General features: G+C 38.5%; 1 protein-coding gene, 1 non-coding gene and 1 pseudogene across 3 annotated transcripts in view; 2 read left to right on the forward strand and 1 right to left on the reverse strand.

The window, feature by feature from the left end:
• TRPM6 (transient receptor potential cation channel subfamily M member 6) overlaps positions 1-21,172 on the reverse strand; it is a 166,564-nt gene that overhangs the window by 98,764 nt on the left and 46,628 nt on the right. For both annotated transcript variants that reach the window (XM_061425553.1, XM_061425552.1), the window contains exons 2-4: positions 4,434-4,513; positions 1,758-1,796; positions 747-924 (exon numbers count right to left, since the gene is read on the reverse strand). In XM_061425553.1, the coding sequence (XP_061281537.1) occupies positions 747-924; positions 1,758-1,796; positions 4,434-4,513 (297 nt within the window). The remainder of the gene's footprint in view (positions 1-746; positions 925-1,757; positions 1,797-4,433; positions 4,514-21,172) is intronic.
• Positions 19,745-19,824, forward strand: LOC133253547 (small nucleolar RNA U2-19). The gene has a single exon (XR_009738335.1). It is a non-coding gene; the product is annotated as a small nucleolar RNA U2-19 (small nucleolar RNA).
• Positions 19,968-20,025, forward strand: LOC133253546 (small nucleolar RNA U2-30; annotated as a pseudogene).

A 21,172-nucleotide genomic window follows, 5' to 3' on the forward strand; every position in this document is an offset into this window, starting at 1 on the left:
AGAAACTTGAGACTTGTTAAAACATTTAAAAAAAAAAAAAAAAAAGAATTATTCTTTCAAATCCATTTAACTGATGGTGACACTCCAGGGCACAGCTGATTCTGAGCTTTCCTGAGGTGAGTGCCCCTTGCATTTTCCCCAGGGAAAGCTGCCTCTAAAAAAGCAGGGAGCAGTTAACAAGCTCAACAGAGACAGCTGACTTGTCAATAACTATGCAAATCACATGCAAAATACCATGTTAGAGACAGGAGGAAAGCTGGCCTGGAAAGCCCAGCACTATCATTCAGGGGGTACAGAAAGAAATCACCCCCATTTTCTTTCCAAGAAGAATTTCTCATGGGGACATATCAGGCATCAAGAGCCACAGGCTAAGTTACTGAGAATTGCTATGGCCACACTTCTGCTGAAATCTGTTCTTTGGTAGTAATTTTTGTGCATTCCCGAAGGAAGGGCAGCCCTTTGGCAACTGCCTCAAGAGTAATAAGCCATTCTCTTCTGCAGGAGGCATAAAAGCTGGCTTGAAAGAGTTCAATCAAATAAAGAGCTGGCCACACCACATCTGGGAACTGCTCCTCAAATATAAAGCAAACAGCCCAGTCATTTTTGTCAACAGGTCAACAACATGGATCGCTTTTGCAATAAAATCTGGTCATCTGATCATCTACACTTGGAAATTCTATTTGGACATACATTTGGAGGTTATATCCTCTGTTTAGAAACCAGCAAAATAATGTGAGTTAGCAAACCTTGGAGTGGTGGATGTGCTCTCCATGTTGGAAGTTAATCGTGCCAAAGGTGTCTGTAGGGCTTTTCGTTGTGTGCTTTTCAACAGACCACTGTTCATCTTCACTACCGCTGGCAGCTGAGACAGTCCGAGTATAATCTATCCCATGATGGTCTCTAATCAATAGTCCACAGTAACACCTTAAATTTGACATAAAAACCAATTTAAAATAGAAAACACACAATTTTAGAATAGGAAATAGAGGTAGTGGGAACTTCCCTGATGATCCACTAGTTAAGACTCCATGCTTCCATTGTAGGGGGCATGGGTTTAATCCCTGGTTGGGGTAACTAAGTTTCTACATGTCATGGTCAAAAAATTTAAAAAGAAAACAGATTCAGTGTTTCTACATGTTTCTAGGGTAATGTACAGATGACATATATCAACAGTTTTAAAACTTCTCATTGAGGTTTATATTAGATTTCAAACACTGGGTTGTTTTCTAAGTTTAAAAACATTCTCAGAGGTTCTCCCCCTTAGCTGCACATTAGAATCATTTTGGGGATGCTTTAAGAAAACACTAAAAATCTCTTATGCACCCATGTTCATAGCAGCATTATTCACAATAAGCAGGAGCTAGAAGAAACATCAACAGATGAATATATGAACAAAATTTAAAAATTCTGAACATCAGCTGACAAATGGATGGACAAAAGGAAAAAGTTCTAAAAATCCATTACACAACAGTGCGAATATACTTAACACTGCTGAACTGTACACTTAAAAATGATTGAAATAGTAAAGAAAACAAAAAACCCATCAAATTGTATATTTTAAACACGTGCAGTTTATTTTATGTCAACTATACTTCAAAAAAGCTGTTTTACCAAAAAAACTCAAGACTTGAGAAAATTAAGAAAATATCCTCATGTAATATGTAAAATGCACATCAAAAGGAGTATTAACCAATCCAAAAAAAGAGATGTGACCTCAGAGATATATATAAACATAGAATTTTTTATCTAAGGCTTACCTGATTAAATTCTGACAGACCTGACATCCTGCAGTGCATCTAAATAAAACAGATAAAACCACTGTTAGTTTATTAATATGTTTTAAAACAAATTTAATTCATATTTAAATATCTGTTAGTTTTCTATAGTCTAGAAATCAGGATTACTGAGTATTCATATATACTACCTCCCAAATATTCCCCTGTGTCGTTTTCCATATATAATTACACCTTAGCAACTATGATCTAATTAACAGAACAGAGTTAGGAACCAAAATACCTGGATTTAAATCTCAATGATTTAACAATTCTTCTAAGCCCCAGTTCTCATATCTGAAAATAATATCTGACCCATACAATTATTAGAAAGATTAAGGGTGATAATATATGTAAGGTGTCTTATAATATCTGGTACACTGCAGTTTGTATAATAATGTTGGCTACTAATATTATACTATGAAGATAACAAAATTCTTAAGAATTAAGTAAGAAAATATACATATACAATTTTAAAACCCTAAACACTGTCAAATTAAGGAACATTTGGTGTGAATATAATTGTTATCTTTATTAATCTCTTTTTTATGATTCAAAAAAGCCTCCTGGATTTGGGAGTTAGCCTTATGGTCATCAATGATTACATTTTTAAGCCTGAAGATTTTTTGTTTGTTTTGTAAAAATAAGATTTTTAAATCTTAGCACCATGGCAGATCCTCTGTTGTAACAAGCAGGCTCTCTAATTGTGCTTCTCAGGCTCTAGAGTGCATGAACTCAACCGTTATTGCACAAGGGCTTAGCTGCCCTGCAGCATGTGGCATCTTAATTCCCTGCCCAGGGATCAAACCCACCCTGTTCCCCACATTACAAGGTAGATTCTTAACCACTGGACTACCAGGGAAGTCCTGAAGAAGTTTTAACTAGAAAAGAAATCTAGTTAAAATAATGAAATAAAAGATAGTGTTCATAAAATCAGTCATTCTAAATTATTCAGAAATGAATGTTCCAGCCTTTTAGAATTTTTGTTCCCTCAACAAGTTCAAAATGAGGGGGAAAAAAAGCACTGTAGTCAAGTCCATCAGATTTTTTTCTTATTAGGAGGGACAAAAAGAATCAGGAAAAGATCAACTTTTATCTAAGTTTAAAATAATGAACCATCACTCTTTTGCTGTGCACTGTAAGGAAGAAAATTGCATGAAGGCTACAGCTTTGAGAATTTTACTAGGGTCTAAGAAAAAGGCTGGCATAGGAGAAATAGCCATAACCATCCATTAACCTTTTTTTTACAATCACAGAAAAAGAGAGACTGCTTTCTTCCAATAAAAAGTAGTACATCTTAGACCATTCATGGAATTATGATCATTGATGTTCTTCTTGAGTCTGTGGGCTAATGATCTACTGCTGCTGCTGCTGCTAAGTCACTTCAGTCGTGTCTGACTCTGTGCAACCCCATAGATAGCAGCCCACTAGGCTCCTCTGTCCCTGGGATTCTCCAGGCAAGAATACTGGAGTGGGTTGCCATTTCCTTCTCCAATGCATGAAAGTGAAAAGTGAAAGTGAAGTCGCTCAGTCGTGTCCGACTCTTAACGACCCCATGGACTGGAGCCTACGAGGCTCCTCCGTCCATGGGATTTTCCAGGCAAGAGTACTAGAGTGGGGTGCCATTGCCTTCTCCGAATGACCTACAGTTTACCACATTTCATGAAGTTCAAAGTGACTGTGAAGACGATTTTCCATTTACAGAGCAATGCGAGTCACCTGAACTCAATCTGCCTTCCACTGCATCCATCATCATACTACAAAATGTCATAAAAGATGAAGGGAAAAAAAGGTTACCCTGATTTTTTAGTCTGTAAACATTTCATAAGCAGGTAAAATGAGGATTTCCAATCAAAGGGCTTATAAACCACAGGTAATTCAAAGAGGGTGGGACTAGTAAATATTTAACAAATGCAAAGAACACTATTTTAGTCATCATCCCCAAAGAACTAGAATTTCAGTGACCTCATGGTGCTATCTTTCATGAACATACAGCTGTGATTTCTAAACTTCACATGAATATAAGGTTAATTGCCCAACAGAATCTAAAAATAGAATGGTCCCCCTAATTAAAACACTGCTCTCCTATTTTCCTTTAATTCTTTTCCCTAAGGGCAATGCTACCCAACCTTAATTTCATGGATCCATTACCCTGGGGAATTTTCCACAGCCCTGTCTTCCTTTATCTTTCACTGGCTACTGTTTTGAACTTTGTTCTACAAGTAGAGTTTTCAAATGATTGTCAAGAACTCGGAGTGGTCAAACTCAGGTCATTTCATTCTGCTGCCCATTATCTGCTCAAGGAAAAAGCCTGCCTGAGGAAACAATTAACTGTTTCTATATCTGAGCATGGAGTCCTGAAATATCCCAGCTACTATATTCCATAGACACCTGGGGATAAGGAATTCACACTATGTTGAAATATCCAATACTCAAAAGTTATAAATTATCCAAACCCACATGGAATAGATGTAGTACTAGATACTTCCCTGGTATCTATCATTCCACTAGACAAACAAGTGTATTAAAGATAAAGCAAGAGTAAAATTTACCACAATACCAACAGTGGCTCTGCCAAGGTAAAGTCATAGCTCTAAATTTCAATAAGCAGTCTTCCAAGTACTGTAGGTTTAAAAAGAAAAATGTAATTAAAAATTATACCTGTGAGGGTCTTTAGAGCTGGGTATGATTTTGTTACATTCTCTCTTGTTGAACACTCCTTCAATCCAAGATTTCTGGGACTGAATAGAAAAATGTCATTATTTTTGTAGCCTAATGAAATGAGAACTCAGTATAACCACAGTAGGCCAGGTAGGCAATATATGTTTAATTATAATAGACACAAATTAAAATGCCAAGACCAACCCCAAACAGACTAAGTGTTCATTGGCTTCTATTACAGACATACAGACAGAAATAATTTGAATGCAAAAATTTTCCCAAAGTTAATTGGTCCATAATCTCATTTAAATGTAAGATCCCTAAATGCATAAAACTCTACCAAGGAAATAAAGATATAACTGAAGCATTCTCTTAATTCTTCCAAAAGTCACTTTTAAATCTTGCACTGTAACCCTATAGAGTGAATATGAAGCTCTTAAACTTCAAAAATCTCACTTATAAAGTCCTACTCTGGCTAAGATTTGACAGGAAGCTGGAAAGAATGTCAGAGGAGGGCTTTAATCTCAGCAAGATTCTATGAAAGGAGTTCAATCTAAAACTAATCTGAAGGATATGTAATGGGGAATACTGCACATGCACCCTCAGAAGGGACCTTAACTGAAAAACTGATTTCCCGATTCACAAGATAAATGCCCGATTCACAGGAAATGAGACTTAATTCCTGACCAATAACTATCCACCAACAGTCTCTCCCATCCTCAAGACAATGAATTGACTGCTTGGACTCTGACTGGATGCCCCCTTCTTTGCACTCCCTGTCCCAAACCCTCAACAGATTCACCTGTAGCTTGCGACAGCATGCATTTCCCAAATTGCAATTCCTCTGCTATTCCCAAATGAACTCAATTTCTGGTCATTCAAGCTCGCCCCAGTTTACTGCTTTCTTTAAGGGAGAATTTGCTGCACATTGTATAAGCATAGGATGTTATTGGGTAAATTTCAAAATATCTGAATTCATTCAACAAACATTTTAGAATAGGCCTCCATGTGGCATGCTGGGAATCCTATGGCAAATAAAACAAAGTTCTTACTCTGAAGAAACTCAGAATAAAAAGAAGGAAATGGATAACAAATTGATATAATTAAACCTCATGTGTAACAACTATTAAAAATAGCTCCAAAAAGAGAACTTAATTCAGGGGCCTATGTATATAAATTAAGCAAGCTAGGCTCAAATATTCCCTTCTTTTAAAAGGCTAGACAGCCAACACTAGTAGAACTATCTGGGCAAATTACTTTCTTCATACCTGTTTGCTCATCAATTAAAAATGGAAATAATAATAATAGTAATACCTTACTGTGCTATTGAAAGGAATTAAAAGCTTAGATTTCTCCTTGGGACCTATTAAGGCTCAATAAAGCTTAGTTATTATTATTGGTAAATCAGAGGTAAAAATTAGCTTTTTGGTTGGTAGCATGGGAACTTAACATTGGTGTATTTTTTTCATAGAAAAACACTTTGGTGAGCTCCAAGTCTCCCTCCTAGGACCTCTCATATTACAAAGAATGATTTTTATGGGTCCATTTTTTCCCACCAGACTCCAGTTCCTAACAGGCCCCTAACCAGTCATTGCTATTGCCCCAGGGCCCAACCCAGTGATTACAGAATGAGCAACAAAACGAACACACTTAAAATAGAACTTCAAGAATTCATGTATACAATTTTCTCTCCAAGGGTGTAAACAGGAAACCTGTGCCCTAACAAGAACATGGAAACCTTCCTCCTGCAACTCCCATATCTTATCTCAAAACTACAGGAAAAGAAAAGCAGGTTTAATTTGCAAGCGTTTCAAAACAATTCTCAAATTAGAACTTTATTTTTTTGTCCCTACCTCATAATGGTAGCCTTTTGCAATATACACTTCAGCACCTGTGGAACAGGTTCCCCCGTGTTCAGTTCAACAGAGTACCATTAGAAGCCATATGTCTGTTGGTTCTGATTCAATAGCCCACATCTATTCAGGGCAAATAATCGACATGTGTTTGCCACTTGGAGCAGCACATTGTTGTTGATATTAGAGAATGTGCCATTTCTGCAGCAATCATGGTAGTCTTTATAGACTGGGTATTTTTTATATACTGCATTAGTGAGCTTGTGTTTTCATTGTGGGCGTTATTTAGGGAAGGGAAAGGCAGACAGAAAAGAAGGAAAATAGTGCCAGTCTTAGGCTGTGTTGGCACAAAGTTTGCCTCACCCTAATATATTTTACACGCCCAGGACTGGGGTAAGGGTGGTGAACAGCAAAGAAATGTCTAAGACTAATCCTCTAATGGTAGCTATACATGAATTAATTCCTGATGTCACTGAAAGTATTTCTTCACTGGGGCTTTTTAGGGTTTCCAGATAACAGATTGTTTCTCAGGGGAATCTCTGAGAAGGAATAGTCTTAGAGGCATTTCTTGATTAAAAAAAAAAAATTCTTCTAAATGTTCATGGATTTTTCTTTTTTAATATCCAGGGGACTGTGTGATTAGGTGCTGAAGGGCACACAGCTAACAAGTAATTTTTTTTTAACTTTCTCATACTTAAAAAAAATTAAACATTTAAAACATACTTTTTCCAGGTTAAATTGACTACTTTCTTTTATATCTATGTTTCTATACACACAACACTTACTTGCACCTGTTCAGTTGTTTTCTTCTCAACATTATTACAGTCTACTTCAAGATAGGCATTAGCTTATTTATCATGGAATCTACACCATGCAGGGAAGCACCAGAATGGATCAAATAGACAAAATATTTTCACACTCCAGATTGACATTTTTTATTTTCTCTACACAGCCCCTCCCTTGGAGCAAGGACACACTCAAATTGAGTGGCAGGCAGATGGATGTGTTGGCTGGGGAAATACATCAATCAATGCAAAGCCAGCCCATCTACTGGGAGACTCAGCTCAGGGTCTCCCACGGAGTTTTGTCCATAATCTGAGGGATACCTCATGGGACTCACTTGATCTGAGATTAAGAGTCATAGGTAAAGGGCATCCAAATCTAAAATAACCCAAACTCGAGGATCTGGCTCACCACACTGCCACAAGTTAACCTCACTAGCTTTCTAGTAAATAATCTTTCCAGAAAACCGCATTTAGGAGTACTTCTTCACGAACACAAAATAACCTTACAGGTTTTCTTCTCTTTGGGTAGTCAAAGGTAAGCACTATTTTGATGGTAATGACTTATTTTTATTTTTCTTATTTTAATGGTAACATTTTTAATAGAATGTCAACTAAATAACTCACAATTCCCTAAAATGCCACTTCTCCCGATTGGGTGAGAAATTTTACTGACATTTTCATATACTGCCTTACTGAACAAAAGCATTTAGAACTTCATAATGACTATTTAGATTACATAAACTCATGAGTATATGAGTAAAACATTTATGAATTCTCCACAGACTCTAATGGGGAATTAGAAGAACTCAACAGTGACCTACTTAGTAGAGTATATCATAAAAGGTTCAAGCTAAAATGTCAAACATCCCTCCACATCCCAAATTGGTGAAAGCTCTCTTTACGTTAGTCCAAAAACACAATTTTAAATGGCAATGAGAAGACATCCTTTCCTCTGCTGTCACACATGCTCAGCCTTATTCTTAGGGAATTAAACTTGCAAACAAGATGTTTATTACTTCAGATCATGTGAGATCATTTTGATAAGTAGGGAAAAGGAAATGGGAGGCTTCCCTTATGAGTATTCTTTACAACTATCCCTGGATAGTGAAATACAGAGTTTAACTGAATGCTGGGCCTATTTGCTGTAGAACCACTCTAAGAAGGTTTTCAAGTTAGATACACTCAGTCTCCAATTTCCACTCAGCAAAACGTTCACAAATTTGTTATTCAGGTACACAGGGATGGTCTTTATTTATGCTACAAATATCTTCTTAAATTATCCAAAACTTTACTAGTACTATACCTAAGTGAACATAGTCTAGAAAAGTTTCTTGGAGTGAAGCTTTACTATCAGCAGAGCTATACTCAAATAATTGACTTTTAGAAAACCTACCATCCTCTGAGACAATAAAGCCTTTACTAGGAATTATAGGCTAAAGGCAATGGCATTTATGTTATCCATAGGAAGGTTTATATACAAAGAAGATTACTTGTTTCACCTTCTAAGTGTAACAGGGCAGAAAGAACACTGCTGCTTGCAATTCCATGCAGATACATATCATATATTTAACATATTTAAATACCACACATACCACATATTTAATTCAAAATCTTTGCTAAAAGAAAAGAGTAAGAGAGGGCTTATCATATTGAGTGAAGTAAGTCAGAGAAAGACAAATATTATATTATATCACTTATATGGGGAATCTAAAAAAATGATACAAATGAATTTATTTACAAAACATAAATAGACTAACAGACACAGAAAACAAACTTATGGCTACTAAAGTGGGTAATGGGGGGTGAGGGGAGGTGGAGAGAGATAAATTAGGAGTTTGGAATTAATATTTACACACTATTATATATAAAATAGGTAAATAACAAGGATCTACTGTATAGCACAGAAAACTGTATTCAATATCTTATAATAATCTATAATGAAAAAGAATCTGAAAAAGAACACACATATATATGCATGTATAACTGAATCATTTTGCTGTATACTTGAAATTAACACATTGTAAATTAACTATATTTCAATTTTTTTAAGTGGAAAATAAAAGAATGAGAGAGGACTAGAAGAAGAAAGGTGAGAGAAAAGATATAAAATGTTTAGGTGTGGGCAATTTCAATGCCATTCCACATTCAGGAGTACAGCATGCCCACGAGAAGCAGCTCTCAAACTTTGGGGAGTTAGAACTCCATATTCATTAAATTTACCAAGGACCTCCATAGAACTTTCACTTGTGGAATACAGCTACCAATATTTACATATTAGAAATTAAAACTGGGACTTTTTAAAGTATTTCCCCATCAATTCATTTAAAAAATCAATAATTATAATCAACCTAACACATGTTAAAATAAATATTTCTCATGAAAAGTATTTTTTAAAAGGTTTATGAGAAAAGCATTGCATTTTTGTCTGGCTTACCATTGTATTTTTGTCTGGCTTTAAACAGCAGGATTCTTATATCTGCTTCTGCATTCAGTCTTTTACAAAGTGGTTTTGGTTGACATACATAAAAAGAATTGACCCAACAGGGACATGGAGTTGGAAAAAGGAAATAGTATTTTAATAAACATTTTCGATATCATGGATTTGTCATGTAACGTCTGGAAAACTCCACTGTATGCTTATGATAGAATGAGTGGAAAAGGGAAACAACGTACCAGTATAAAAATAATTTTGACTTTGAGGAACTTTGAAAGGGTCTCAAAGATCCCGAGGAATCCCCAGGGGTACCACACATGAAAGATCACTTTCTAAAAGTGACCACATATAGGCACTAGGGTTCAGTGTGAATGAGAGGCAGGATCTTCTGCTTCCTGGCTGGTCTCAGGTCCGATGCACATCTTAGTCTGCACATCTCATCTCAGTGAGTGCACTGCAGTATTTCAACATCACCTATTTAATCTGGTGTTCAACTGAAGAAAACTCCCACATAGAGAAAAAAGCAGTTAGAGATCAAATCTTCACATACTTCTCTTTCTGAGCAACGCAGGAGATTTTTGAACGATACATTTGACTGCATTTATTTTTACCTTTACATCTGACTTTAGTACCTACCACATGGTTCCTCCCAAAGACATCACTGAAGCATGGTAAGGGATAAGCCCTCCAGAACTCAGGCAGTATATGTTCTGTCAGTCTACCTGCTCTTCCATTGATACTTATAAGAATAATAGCTTTATTCATTCATTCATTCAAAATACTTTGATGGGCATATTATATAATTCTAATAAAAATAATAAATAAAATTGGGTCCCAGAGACTAACACCAAAAGAGAAGAACCTATGTTTACTGATAGATATTAATACCAAATATGGCACAAGAGCAGGCTGTGGGACTCCTTAGAAGTAGAAATCCCTGCTGTCTGCCAGTATTTGGGGGAGGCTTCAAGGAGAACACAAAACTTAAAAAAGTCCTTGAAAGATGTCAAAGATTTTTTTTCCCCTGCACATCATGTAGGATCTTAAGTTCCTCAACTAGGGATCAAACTTACATGCCTTGAATTGGAAGCTTGGAGTCTTAACCATGGAACTTCCAGGGAAGCCCCCAAAAGATGACAAAGGTTTTGAAAGGTGACTGATGAAGTTCAATGGTGGTTAGAAATGTAGAGTCTTAGGCCTGGAGAAGAATTCAGAAGACACCAATGCTAAGGTACAACAAAAGCCACAAAGTCACTGGGGAGGAGAAAAGAGAGAAGATAAAAGAGCCAGGAATCTTGGGGAACACTAAGCATAGGGTAGAGAATAAAGTTCAGGGAATAAAAACCAGAGCGTTATTAATCAGGATGACACGATACCTGAAGTTGAGAAGGGAGAAAATTTTTCTCTCTAAAGTTTGTATTATTACAAAAGTAGGTACTTTCAAAGAAATACTGAGAAGTGTTTAATCATGAAAAGAAAGTAAGAAGGACAATTTTTGTTGTCCATGACAAATACACAGATTGAGAGAAAATCAGGAAGTAGATTGTAAAACAGAGGAGGAAGCTAGTGTAAGATATCCTTGGAAGAAAGAAATAAAACAGCCACTAGATCAACAATATAAAGCAAAGTCAATGCTTATGTAGACTTTCATATATGTCAAGTGAAGTGAAGTGAAGTGAAGTGAAGTCGCTCAGTCATGTCCGACTCTGCGACCCGATGGCCTGTAGCCCACCAGGCTCCTTGGTCCATGGGATTTTCCAGGCATGAATACTGGAGTGGGTTGCCATTTCTTTCTCCAGGGGATCTTCCCAACCCAGGGATCGAACCCAGGTCTCCCACATTGTAGGCAGACGCTTTACCGTCTGAGCTACCAGGGAAGCTCTCATATATGTCAAGGGCTGTGCTAAATGCTTTAAATACTATTCACAACGGTGAGACAGATACAATTACCACCTCTACAGAATGGAGCAGGTTCTATGGAATACAAGCACTAGCATTCTTTTGCACTGTGTTTAATAAACAAAGTTGAGAGGTTGACTTTATATTAAGAAAGTTGGAACCATGTATGTAGATAAAAGAGTGAAGATGGAAGAGAGAATAAAAATGACTTTAGAGACTTTGGGGGTGAGGAGCAGGAAACAAAATAATATGAATAGCCAAGGAGGAAGACTCAGCCTTGAGGAAAATGCTGCTTCTTGTGACAGAGGCAAGCAGTGGAGTGGCAAACTTTCCCTTCTTGGTAATTCTGCTCCAGACCCTCTTATCTATGCTCTTCAGAATATGCTCTATGCTCTCCACATCTCCATTTAGCTGCGATGCCTGCAAATCTCAGCATTCTCCTTTGTTCATCTTAACCAGACAGAAAGGCAGGTGATACACATGTGGAATCACAGTGCCTCTTTTCATTACTAGCTCTTTACAATACAACATCAGCATAGTACAGTATCTTTTCTGTGAACCACAAAGCATAGGAAATGCTCTCTCAGTAGAGGATCCAACAAATTTAAAATAGATGCGGGGGGACTTCCCTGGCAGTCCAGTGGTTAAGACTCCACTCTTGCAGTGCAGGGAGCGTGGATTTGATTCCTGGTCAGGGAACTAAGATCCCACATGCCATGAAGCACAGCCAAAAAAGAAGAAAGAAAGAAAGATGGGGAACACCAAGAGTATCTCACTGTTCACCCTATGGAGAAACTATCATATGACTTTCCAGGAATGTCCCTAATACACTAACCGAAAAAAAATGTGTGCCCAGATGACTAGACTGTGTGACGTGTAATTGGAGACTTCAGACAAGTGGACAAGTCAGAGCAAGGTATAATGAAAGGAAAGGAAGTGGAGAGCAAGGGTAAGGCAAATGTGTTTCCTTCTCTAGTCTGTAAGAAATCTCTATCAGAAAACTGGATAAATCCTGTTCTTCCTGGGCAATTCACCCCAGGGGTTGTTAAAATAATCTCCAACCATCCAGCTATCCAGCTGTCCATTTTCCTCAGCATTTCTTTAGCTACACTTAGAAATAGGTACTCTACTTACATTTTTTAAAATTAATTACAATCACTTTAGGTAAACATTTTACAACTGTGTGCATAATTGCTACTTAGCCAAAAACAAAACAAAACAGATTTGCTGTAATGTTACAGTAGCAGGCAGTAGATAGCTCAGGTGGTAAAGAATCCACCTGCAATGCAGGAGACCTGAGTTCAACCCCCTGGGTTGGGAAGATCCCCTGGAGAAGAAAATGGCAAGCCACTGCAGTGTTCTAGCCTGGGAAATCCCATGGACAGGGGAGCTTGGTGCGCCACAGTGCATGGGGTCGCCAAGATTAGGACGTGACTTACCAACTAAACCACCACAACCACCACCGTAATGTTATAATTGTTAAAATTATAACATTAGTTATAGTTCTTGGATTGCTCTTAGTTCTTGGACTCTAAGTCTCCACTCTTTCATGGAACATGTTAGCCAGGCCCCAGTAACTTTTTTTTTAATAAGTAATTTTGAAAATGGTGTAAATGTCACCAGTACAACCGATAAGAAAGGAGAAAATCTTTTCTGCTCATATAAGCAGTTGGAAAATGTTTTCTGCTCATATGACTCTCCAGAAAGAATAAACTATCCATTGTTCCCCTAATTATATTTAATCAAGGATCGCCTGTGAGGATATCACACACTTGTTTCCACAGGATGCAATTTTGGTATATTCTTTTCCAAGAGACTTCCACCCATTATCAACTAAGAATATTACCTCCCCTAAATCTTAAATCTTAATGCAAGATTTTTACATTTATCTTTAGGATTTTTTAACTTAGTTTTTAAAGTCTTTGAAATGTTTAACTTAAAAGATAGAAATTGTTAAGATTTTTATCTGAATTTAAGCTGAAAGATTTAGGGTAGGGTACAAATCAGATTGGTTGTTTGTTTCTTTTTCTCAGAAAAAAATTACATCCAGAACAAATAATTCCCCTAAAATTCAAAGAGGAAAAAGATGTTTTAATGGAATGAGGTTGGACCAGGAAGTTGAGAATCAGAAGTCTGTCAGGGGTACCAAGAATTCTGTGAGCAACAGAGGTTGGCAGATATGAAATATCATTTGCTAGGAAAAAAGTTCCCAACTTCTCTTTCTGGTTGTTATTTGATTTTCAAAGTTCCCAAATTGTTGTTTAGAGACTGACTGTACTTTCAATGCACTTCAGGAAGGAAAGGGAACACAGTTATTGCACAATGCCTTTTTCTAAGTCATTGAAAGCCAAACTACGAAACAAGTTTTCATTTCCACTGGGTACTGATTATTAAGACATTTCTTCTATATCTAATTTCTTCTGCTAATTTAAAATGAGAAAAAATATATTCTATTCATAAGGAAGAGACCTTGAAATGACCTAAAAAGACAATTCTAAAAAAGTGATTAAACAAAAGAAAAGCAACTTTCTTCTTTAAAGAAGGTATCACTCAAATGATCACATATTTTGTGATTGTATTAAAAAGAAGAATGTTCTACCTTAGTCACTTCTAGCTACAAGCTGAGGAAGACTCTCTTTCCTAACCAAACTTGGGTCAGGCTCTTTCTGACTTGAGTCCTCTTTCTAACTAGGCCCCAAACTTGGGCTCTCTCATTAGCTCACTTAGTCAATTTTTAGAATCCAGCTGAGTTAATTTAGCAAAAATCCCCCATTCTTGGTATCTGATCACTCTACTCTGGCCCACCTTCAGCAAGACTCCGGTTGAATGGTCTAAGAAGAATCCCCTAGCCTTGATGTTTCCTCTTAACCCTTTCCATTCACTGATGGTATCCTGCTCCTTGCCCATAAATCTCCACTTCCCTTGTATTTGGAGTTAAGCCCTATCTCTCCTGCCTCCTGAAAACTCCCATTGCAATCATTTTTTCTTCACTGGTCTTCCTTGTTCTTTTTAACAAATGTCATGAAAAATTTTTCTTTAACAAAGCCCATGCACCATACATACACACACAGACACACACACACACGCACACAAATCACTGTCTGTGGGTTAGAAAACAACACTGACAACATATTGGGATTCCAGTAATTCTTAGACACTCTCTCCTGGGCTGACATTTCCAGAGCTTGTCCCTTCAGTTAAACTGAAATGAAGGACTCTGACATCAAGGAGACCCCACAGAGAAGGACTTCAGATGTCTCCTTATGGGTAAGTGGTTTCTATTCCTTCATCTACCACTCTGCTTTTCACACTCAGTATTTGCTGAACCCAAACACCAGCCAGCAAGATGCACTTTCCAGCTGAAATATCTCCACTAAAAGAGCTGCTTCTCAAAATGTGATTTCTCTTGGAAATAGTGGCTATTCTTGCAAGTAGTGGCTATTAGCAGCTCAAGAGACCAAAACATGAGCCTGAGAGGCTTGCCTCTTTATCTCATCCAAGAACAAAGATCCAATCTGTAAAGTCTTCTGCCAAGTCACTTACTCCCTCCTAGTCTGTCTTTCTTAACACTGTCCCAGGGAATTCCTTGGCATTCCAGTGGTTAAGACTCCACACTGTCATTGCTATGTCCTGCGTTCAATCCCTGGTCAGGGAACTACGATCCCACAAGCTGTGTGGTGTAGCAAAAAAAGAAAAGACTGCCCTAAAGACTCTAGCTAATACTATAAAGAGTTTAAATCTTAAGACTTTGGACTTTCTTTGTTTTAATCCAGCAAGATCTACTCAGTTGACCTGATCACAGAACAATACTGACTACTTGGAATCTGAGTTTCTCTAGGCCAGATAAGGACAAAAATTGGGGGTTTTGGTTTTTATTTGTTTGTTTTAAATCACTTTAAACAGACACTAACAGAGGTGACAAAGTTCAGTCAGGATTAACTGATCCAGGCCAAGGATCTGTAAAGTACCCTCTGGACTGAAATCCTTCTGGGAGGAAAATTCTCTTTCCTAAGATAACAAGATTCAGTTTATAGGAAAAAAAAAAAAAACCTCTTAGCTCTTTAAAATATCAACAGAGGATATCTATCTCCTCCAGGAAGAAGAAAGGTGTTCTCATATTCAAAGGCCAACCTGCTCCACCATAACCTGTGCTGTTCTACATTGCTGTTGTTTGGTCTGTAAGTCATGTAACTTTGGTCTGTAACTCCTTTGTGGCTCCATGGACTACAGGCTGCCCTCCAGGTTCCTCTGGGAACTCCTCCCAAGTTTCCCAGGCAAGAATACTAGAGAGGGTTGCCATTTCCTTCTCCAGAGGATCTTCCCAACACAGGGATAGAACGCGGGTCTCCTGCATTGGCAATGAATTCTTTACCACTGAACCACCTGGGAAGCCCATTCTGTTCTATATGCTTATGTGCTAAGTCGCTTCAGTCATGTCCCACTCTTGCGACACTATGGACTGTAGCCCACCAGACTCCTCTGTCCACGGGATTTCCCAGGCAAGAATATGGGAGTGGGTTGCCATTTCCTCCTCCCAGGAATTTTCCCAACCCAGGGATTGAACCTGAGTCTCTATGGTTTCCTGCATTGCCACACAGGTTCTTTGCAACTAATGCCACCTGGAAAGCCCTAAGATAATATAAATAGCAGGTATCTTACTTGGGTTACTGTAACAGAATACCATAGGCTGGATAGCTCACACTACAAATATTTATTTCTCAACATTCTACAGGCTGGAAGTCCAAGATCGTGGTGCCCTCATGGTTGGGTTCTGGTGGGAACCCTCTTCTTATTTACAATAGCCACCTGCTTACTATAATTTCACATGGCAGAGAAAGCATTCAATTGTGTCTCTTCTTGTAAGAGCACTAATCCCATTCATGAGAGCTCCACTCTGAAGACCTAATTATTTCCCACAAGTTCCACCTCCAAATACTATCACATTGTAGATTGGAGCTTCAATATATGGACTTTGGGGGGACACAAACATTTAGTCCACAGCAGCAAGTTAACAATTTCTTCAGCACTCTCTATGCACCCACTTGCACAAGGCAAAGCACTTTGTTTATATTAACTCTGCCCCAGAGCATGTGGGAAGTAGTTGCAGTTATTATCTCCATTTTACAAAAGAGGACACTGAGTCAGAGAGGTTGAGTAATTTAAACAAGAACACAATAGTTCATAAAAATGACACCAGGATTCAAACACAGGCAGTCAGATTCAAGTCCACACCTTTAATGACTTCATTTCACCATCATTTACCCGCAGAACTTGCACAAGTACCAATCCCTGAAGCTGAATAGTGATTTGGGGTTTACAAATCACTTTCCTGAAGATCTGATCCTCACACAAATCCCATAAGGTCCTTAGCAGATGTAAGAGTGACATAAAGCACATGAAGTGCCCAGAAAAATCTCTGCTTCATACCCCAACCTCTTTTTTTGGTATCCTTAGACCCAGAGAGAGGTATCAAGAGGGTCATGAAGCCCTAGAAATTGTATAACAACTTTTGCATGGATCTGAATACATGCATTTCTCAAGAGAAAATCTCAAGAGCTCTATTGAAAATAAGTGCTACACAAGGGTCTGAATATGCTGTTCTCCAAAGAAGATATACAACTGACCAGGGAACACAGGAAGATTTTTCACATCATTAATCATTTAAATGCAAATCTAAATCACAGTGAGATACTTCTTCACACCTACTAGGATGGCTATAATCAAAAACTCAGACAATACAAAGTATTGGCAAAGATGGGGAGAAATTGGAACTCTCATAGATTGCTGGTGGGCATGGAAAGCTGTACAGGCGCTGTGGAAAACAGTCCGGAGGTCCCTCAAATGGCTAAACATAGAACTACCATATGATCCCGCTAGTCCATTTCTAAGTATCTACCCAAGAGAAATGAAAACAAATGTCCACACAAAACCCTGTACACAAATGTTCATAGCAGTATAGACCAAAAAAAAACAAAAACAACAAAATATCCATCACTGGATGAATGGACAAATAAAACATGATATATCCACACAATGAAATTGTATTCAGCAATACAAAGAAGTACCGTTACGTGCTACAACATGGATGAACCATGAAAATGTTATGTGAAGTGAAAGAAATCAGTCGCAAAGGCATATACATTGTATGAGTCTGTTTATATAAAATGCCCAGAATAGGCAAATCCATAGAGAAAGAAAGTACACCAGTGGCTGCCTGTGGCTGATGGAGATGAGGAGGATGAGGAGATGAGGAGATGAGGACCTAAGGAGGATGAGGGATGGTGGGTATGTTCTAAAACTGACTGTGGTGATGGATGCACAACTCTGTGAAGATAAAAAAAAAATCTCATTAAATTGTATACTTTAAATGTGTGAATTATATGATATGTGAATATATCTCAATAAATCCACTAAAAAATATATTTGCGGAAGTGGCAAAGGCAGAAAGGGAGAAAAGCCCAAAAATAAACCCATAAACAATTTGGGTTTAACCATAGTGGAAAACAAAATTCAGACATGTTTCTAACCAAAGGAAGAAATCAGGCCATGAATGTGTTTTGTTCAGCCCATAAGTGTTTTCAAAAATCTTTGAAGCAACTAGAAAAATGTAAAAACCCAGAGGTTTCATGTTCAACAAAAAATCTATACATCCGCATTTTCCTTAACAAGGAACAAAGTTTAAACAAACAAGCAAGCAAAAAACAGAATCTGGTAATACTAGGTTGCATTCTAATTTGGCAATGGTCTGTTAAGGCCAAGGGTGGGCAGTCATTTTTAGACAGAGCTTAAATTGCCCAGTAAGCCTGAGTGCCCAGCAGGTCAGGTTTCCACTGTGAGTTTCTGAGTCACTTATCTATAGCTTTCATCAGATTGTCAAAGGAATCTCTAACTCCAAGCACATTCACAACCTTTAGAAAGAAGCAGCCAGCAAACAGTGGCCATTTGCTTTACAGATAAGAAAACTGACCTAACTTGCCTGAGGCCAGGAGAATGTGCAGTCAGCAGTGAAAACTACTTTTTCTGACTCTTGGTTACTTTCAGTACTCTTCTGGCCTCCCTGTTGATATTTCTAGAGCATCTACAATTACCATATCCTGTTCTTTTCGGCAGCAAATGAGAGAAATCAGTGAGAAAGGAAAGAACCTTCTAGACATTCCAAAATGGCATATGATTTTCAGGTTCTATGATCTTCTAATCACACAAATTTTGCCTGGACCTAAATTCCTTTGGTTTGTGTGGGCAACCTCAGCCATCCTCCTATCCCACAGCCCAAGGAAGATAAAGAGAATGTTAAACTCTTAGGACAAGGAAATAATCCCAAGAATATGTTTTCTCCAAGGTTACTAGCACTCCTGCTACAAAAAGCACAAATTCCTGACAGACTCCACCCTGGGACAGGTGGTTTGCTGATGTCAAAAATGACTATTTGGGCTTCCCTAGTGGCTCACTCGGAGAAGGCAACGGCAACCCACTCCAGTACTCTTGCCTGGAAAATCCCATGGACAGAGGAGCCTGGTAGGCTGCAGTCCATGGGATCGCTAAGAGTCGGAAACGACTGAGTGACTTCACTTTCACTTTTCACTTTCATGCACTGGAGAAGGAAATGGCAACCCACTCCAGTGTTCTTGCCTGGAGAATCCCAGGGACAGGGGAGCCTGGTGGGCTGCCATCTATGGGGTCGCACAGAGTCGGACATGACTGAATCGACTTAGTAGCAGCAGCAGTGGCTCAGTAGCCTGGTGGGCTACAGTCCATGGGGCCACAAAGAGTTGGACACGACTGAGCAACTAACACTTTCACTTTTTCACATTTAGTGGCTCAGTGGTAAAGAATCTGCCTGCTAATGCAGGAGACACAGGTTCCATCACTGGTCTAGGAACATCCCATATGTCGTGAAGCAATTAAGCCCATGCGCCACAACTATTGAGCCTGTGCTCTAGAACCTGGGAACCAGGACTGCACAGCACATATGCCAAAACTACTGAAGCCCACACACTCTAAAGCCCGTGTTCTGCAACAAGAGAATAGTTCCAGCTCTCTGCAACTAGAGAGAAGCCTGCACAGCAACAAAGACCCAGAATAGCCAAAAATAAATAAATAAATAAAATTAATTTTTTTAATAAAGTACATAATTAAAAAAAAAAAAAAGACTATTTACAAGAAGCTCCAAGTCCACAATAGGTAAAGTGAGAAGAGAATGTCACTTGTTTATAGTCATTTACCCCACCAAGCTTTGAGTTTGCCTGGAAAGAAAATTCTATATGATGCCCACACATAGTTTAGGGAGAGGTGGGAGAATAAAGAACAACCCATTCTCAGAGACCTGCTCTTACTGAAGAGGATTAATGATGAAAATAGCCAAATCTGAGCATCAGAAGACTTCTTAGTCCACCTGACATATGATCTCAGTAGTACTGAAAAGCAAAAGAATAATTTAAAATAAGGGGTGTGTGTGTGTGTGTGTGTGTGTGTGTATAAAGGTGACAGTGAATAACTGAGGATTCACTGATGGATAAGTGAGAGTGGGCTGGGTGTGTGCGTGTATGAAAGGCTGATCAGTTCTGAGCAATGATGACAAGGTTTTACTACAGACCTTTGTAACTACACTTGATCTGAGCTCGGAGAAATAGGAAAAAAAAAAAAAAAGAAGAATCCAGTTCACCAGGCTGATCTCTCCAATCAAAACACAGAGCATATCTGCAACCCCTAGATACCTGACTCGTATCCAATCTGGGTGGGCTTCAAGATCCAGAGCCAGCAAATAGCACAGGATCATTCCACATCAGGCCAGGGCTGGAAACTAAATGCCAGCTGGGAAACTACAGGAGAACCAGGGCCAGGGAAGGCACCTGTCTATGCCCTGCAAGCAGTAAAAGTCAAAACAGACCAGAAGGCTCTCGCAGAGAGGCACGTGCTTACAAAACCAGGAAAAGAATGAAACTTTTAAGGCAAACAAAATGACCACTTCTCACTTCTCTCAATTGTGTAATTCTGAAATAGTCTCAAAGTTTATCCGTGCCATAAACAACTTAGGGACCTTTCCCCAGAGATATGGAAATGCCAAAACTCATGGAAAAAAAAAATGAAAAATAGCACTGGGCTACCACCAACAAAGGAACATGCTAAAGGTTCTGGCGCCAAGAAGAGTTTCCAGGGAAGTCCACTGTTACCTCAACCCCTAAAAAAGCCATGATTCCCTGCAAAAGCTGAACCCAGCTGAAAACAGGTTCAATCATGAATTCAAAGTATAGGACAGGGCTACCCTGGTGGCTCAGTGGTAAAGAACTGGCCTGTCAAGGCAGGAGGCACAGTTTCAATCCCTGGTCTGGGAAAATGCCACATGCCATGGAGCAACGGAGCCTAAGCACCACAGCTATTGAACCTGTGCTGTACAGCTTGGGAGCCACAACTGCTGAAGCTCACATGCCCTAGAGCCTGTGCTCCACAACAAAAGAAGCTGCTGCAATGAAAACCTGTGCACCACAACCAGGGAGTAGTCCCCGATTTCTGCAACTAGAGAAAAGCAATGGAGACCCAGCGCTGTGAAAAATAAAATAAAAATTACAAAGTAAAGGACAAATCCCACTATGGAGCTTGTGTGAATTTTTTTTCTTATTTTTTTAAAAATGGTGGTAAAATACACACAATGTAGAATTTACCATCTTAGCCATTTTATAGTCCACAGTTTAGTATTATTAACTGTACTTAAACTTGTGCAACCAAATCCTACGATGTTTTCACCCTGCAAAAATTAAACTTTATTCCCAT

This window comes from Bos javanicus, chromosome 8 (genome assembly GCF_032452875.1).
Source record: "Bos javanicus breed banteng chromosome 8, ARS-OSU_banteng_1.0, whole genome shotgun sequence".
NCBI lineage: Eukaryota > Metazoa > Chordata > Mammalia > Artiodactyla > Bovidae > Bos > Bos javanicus.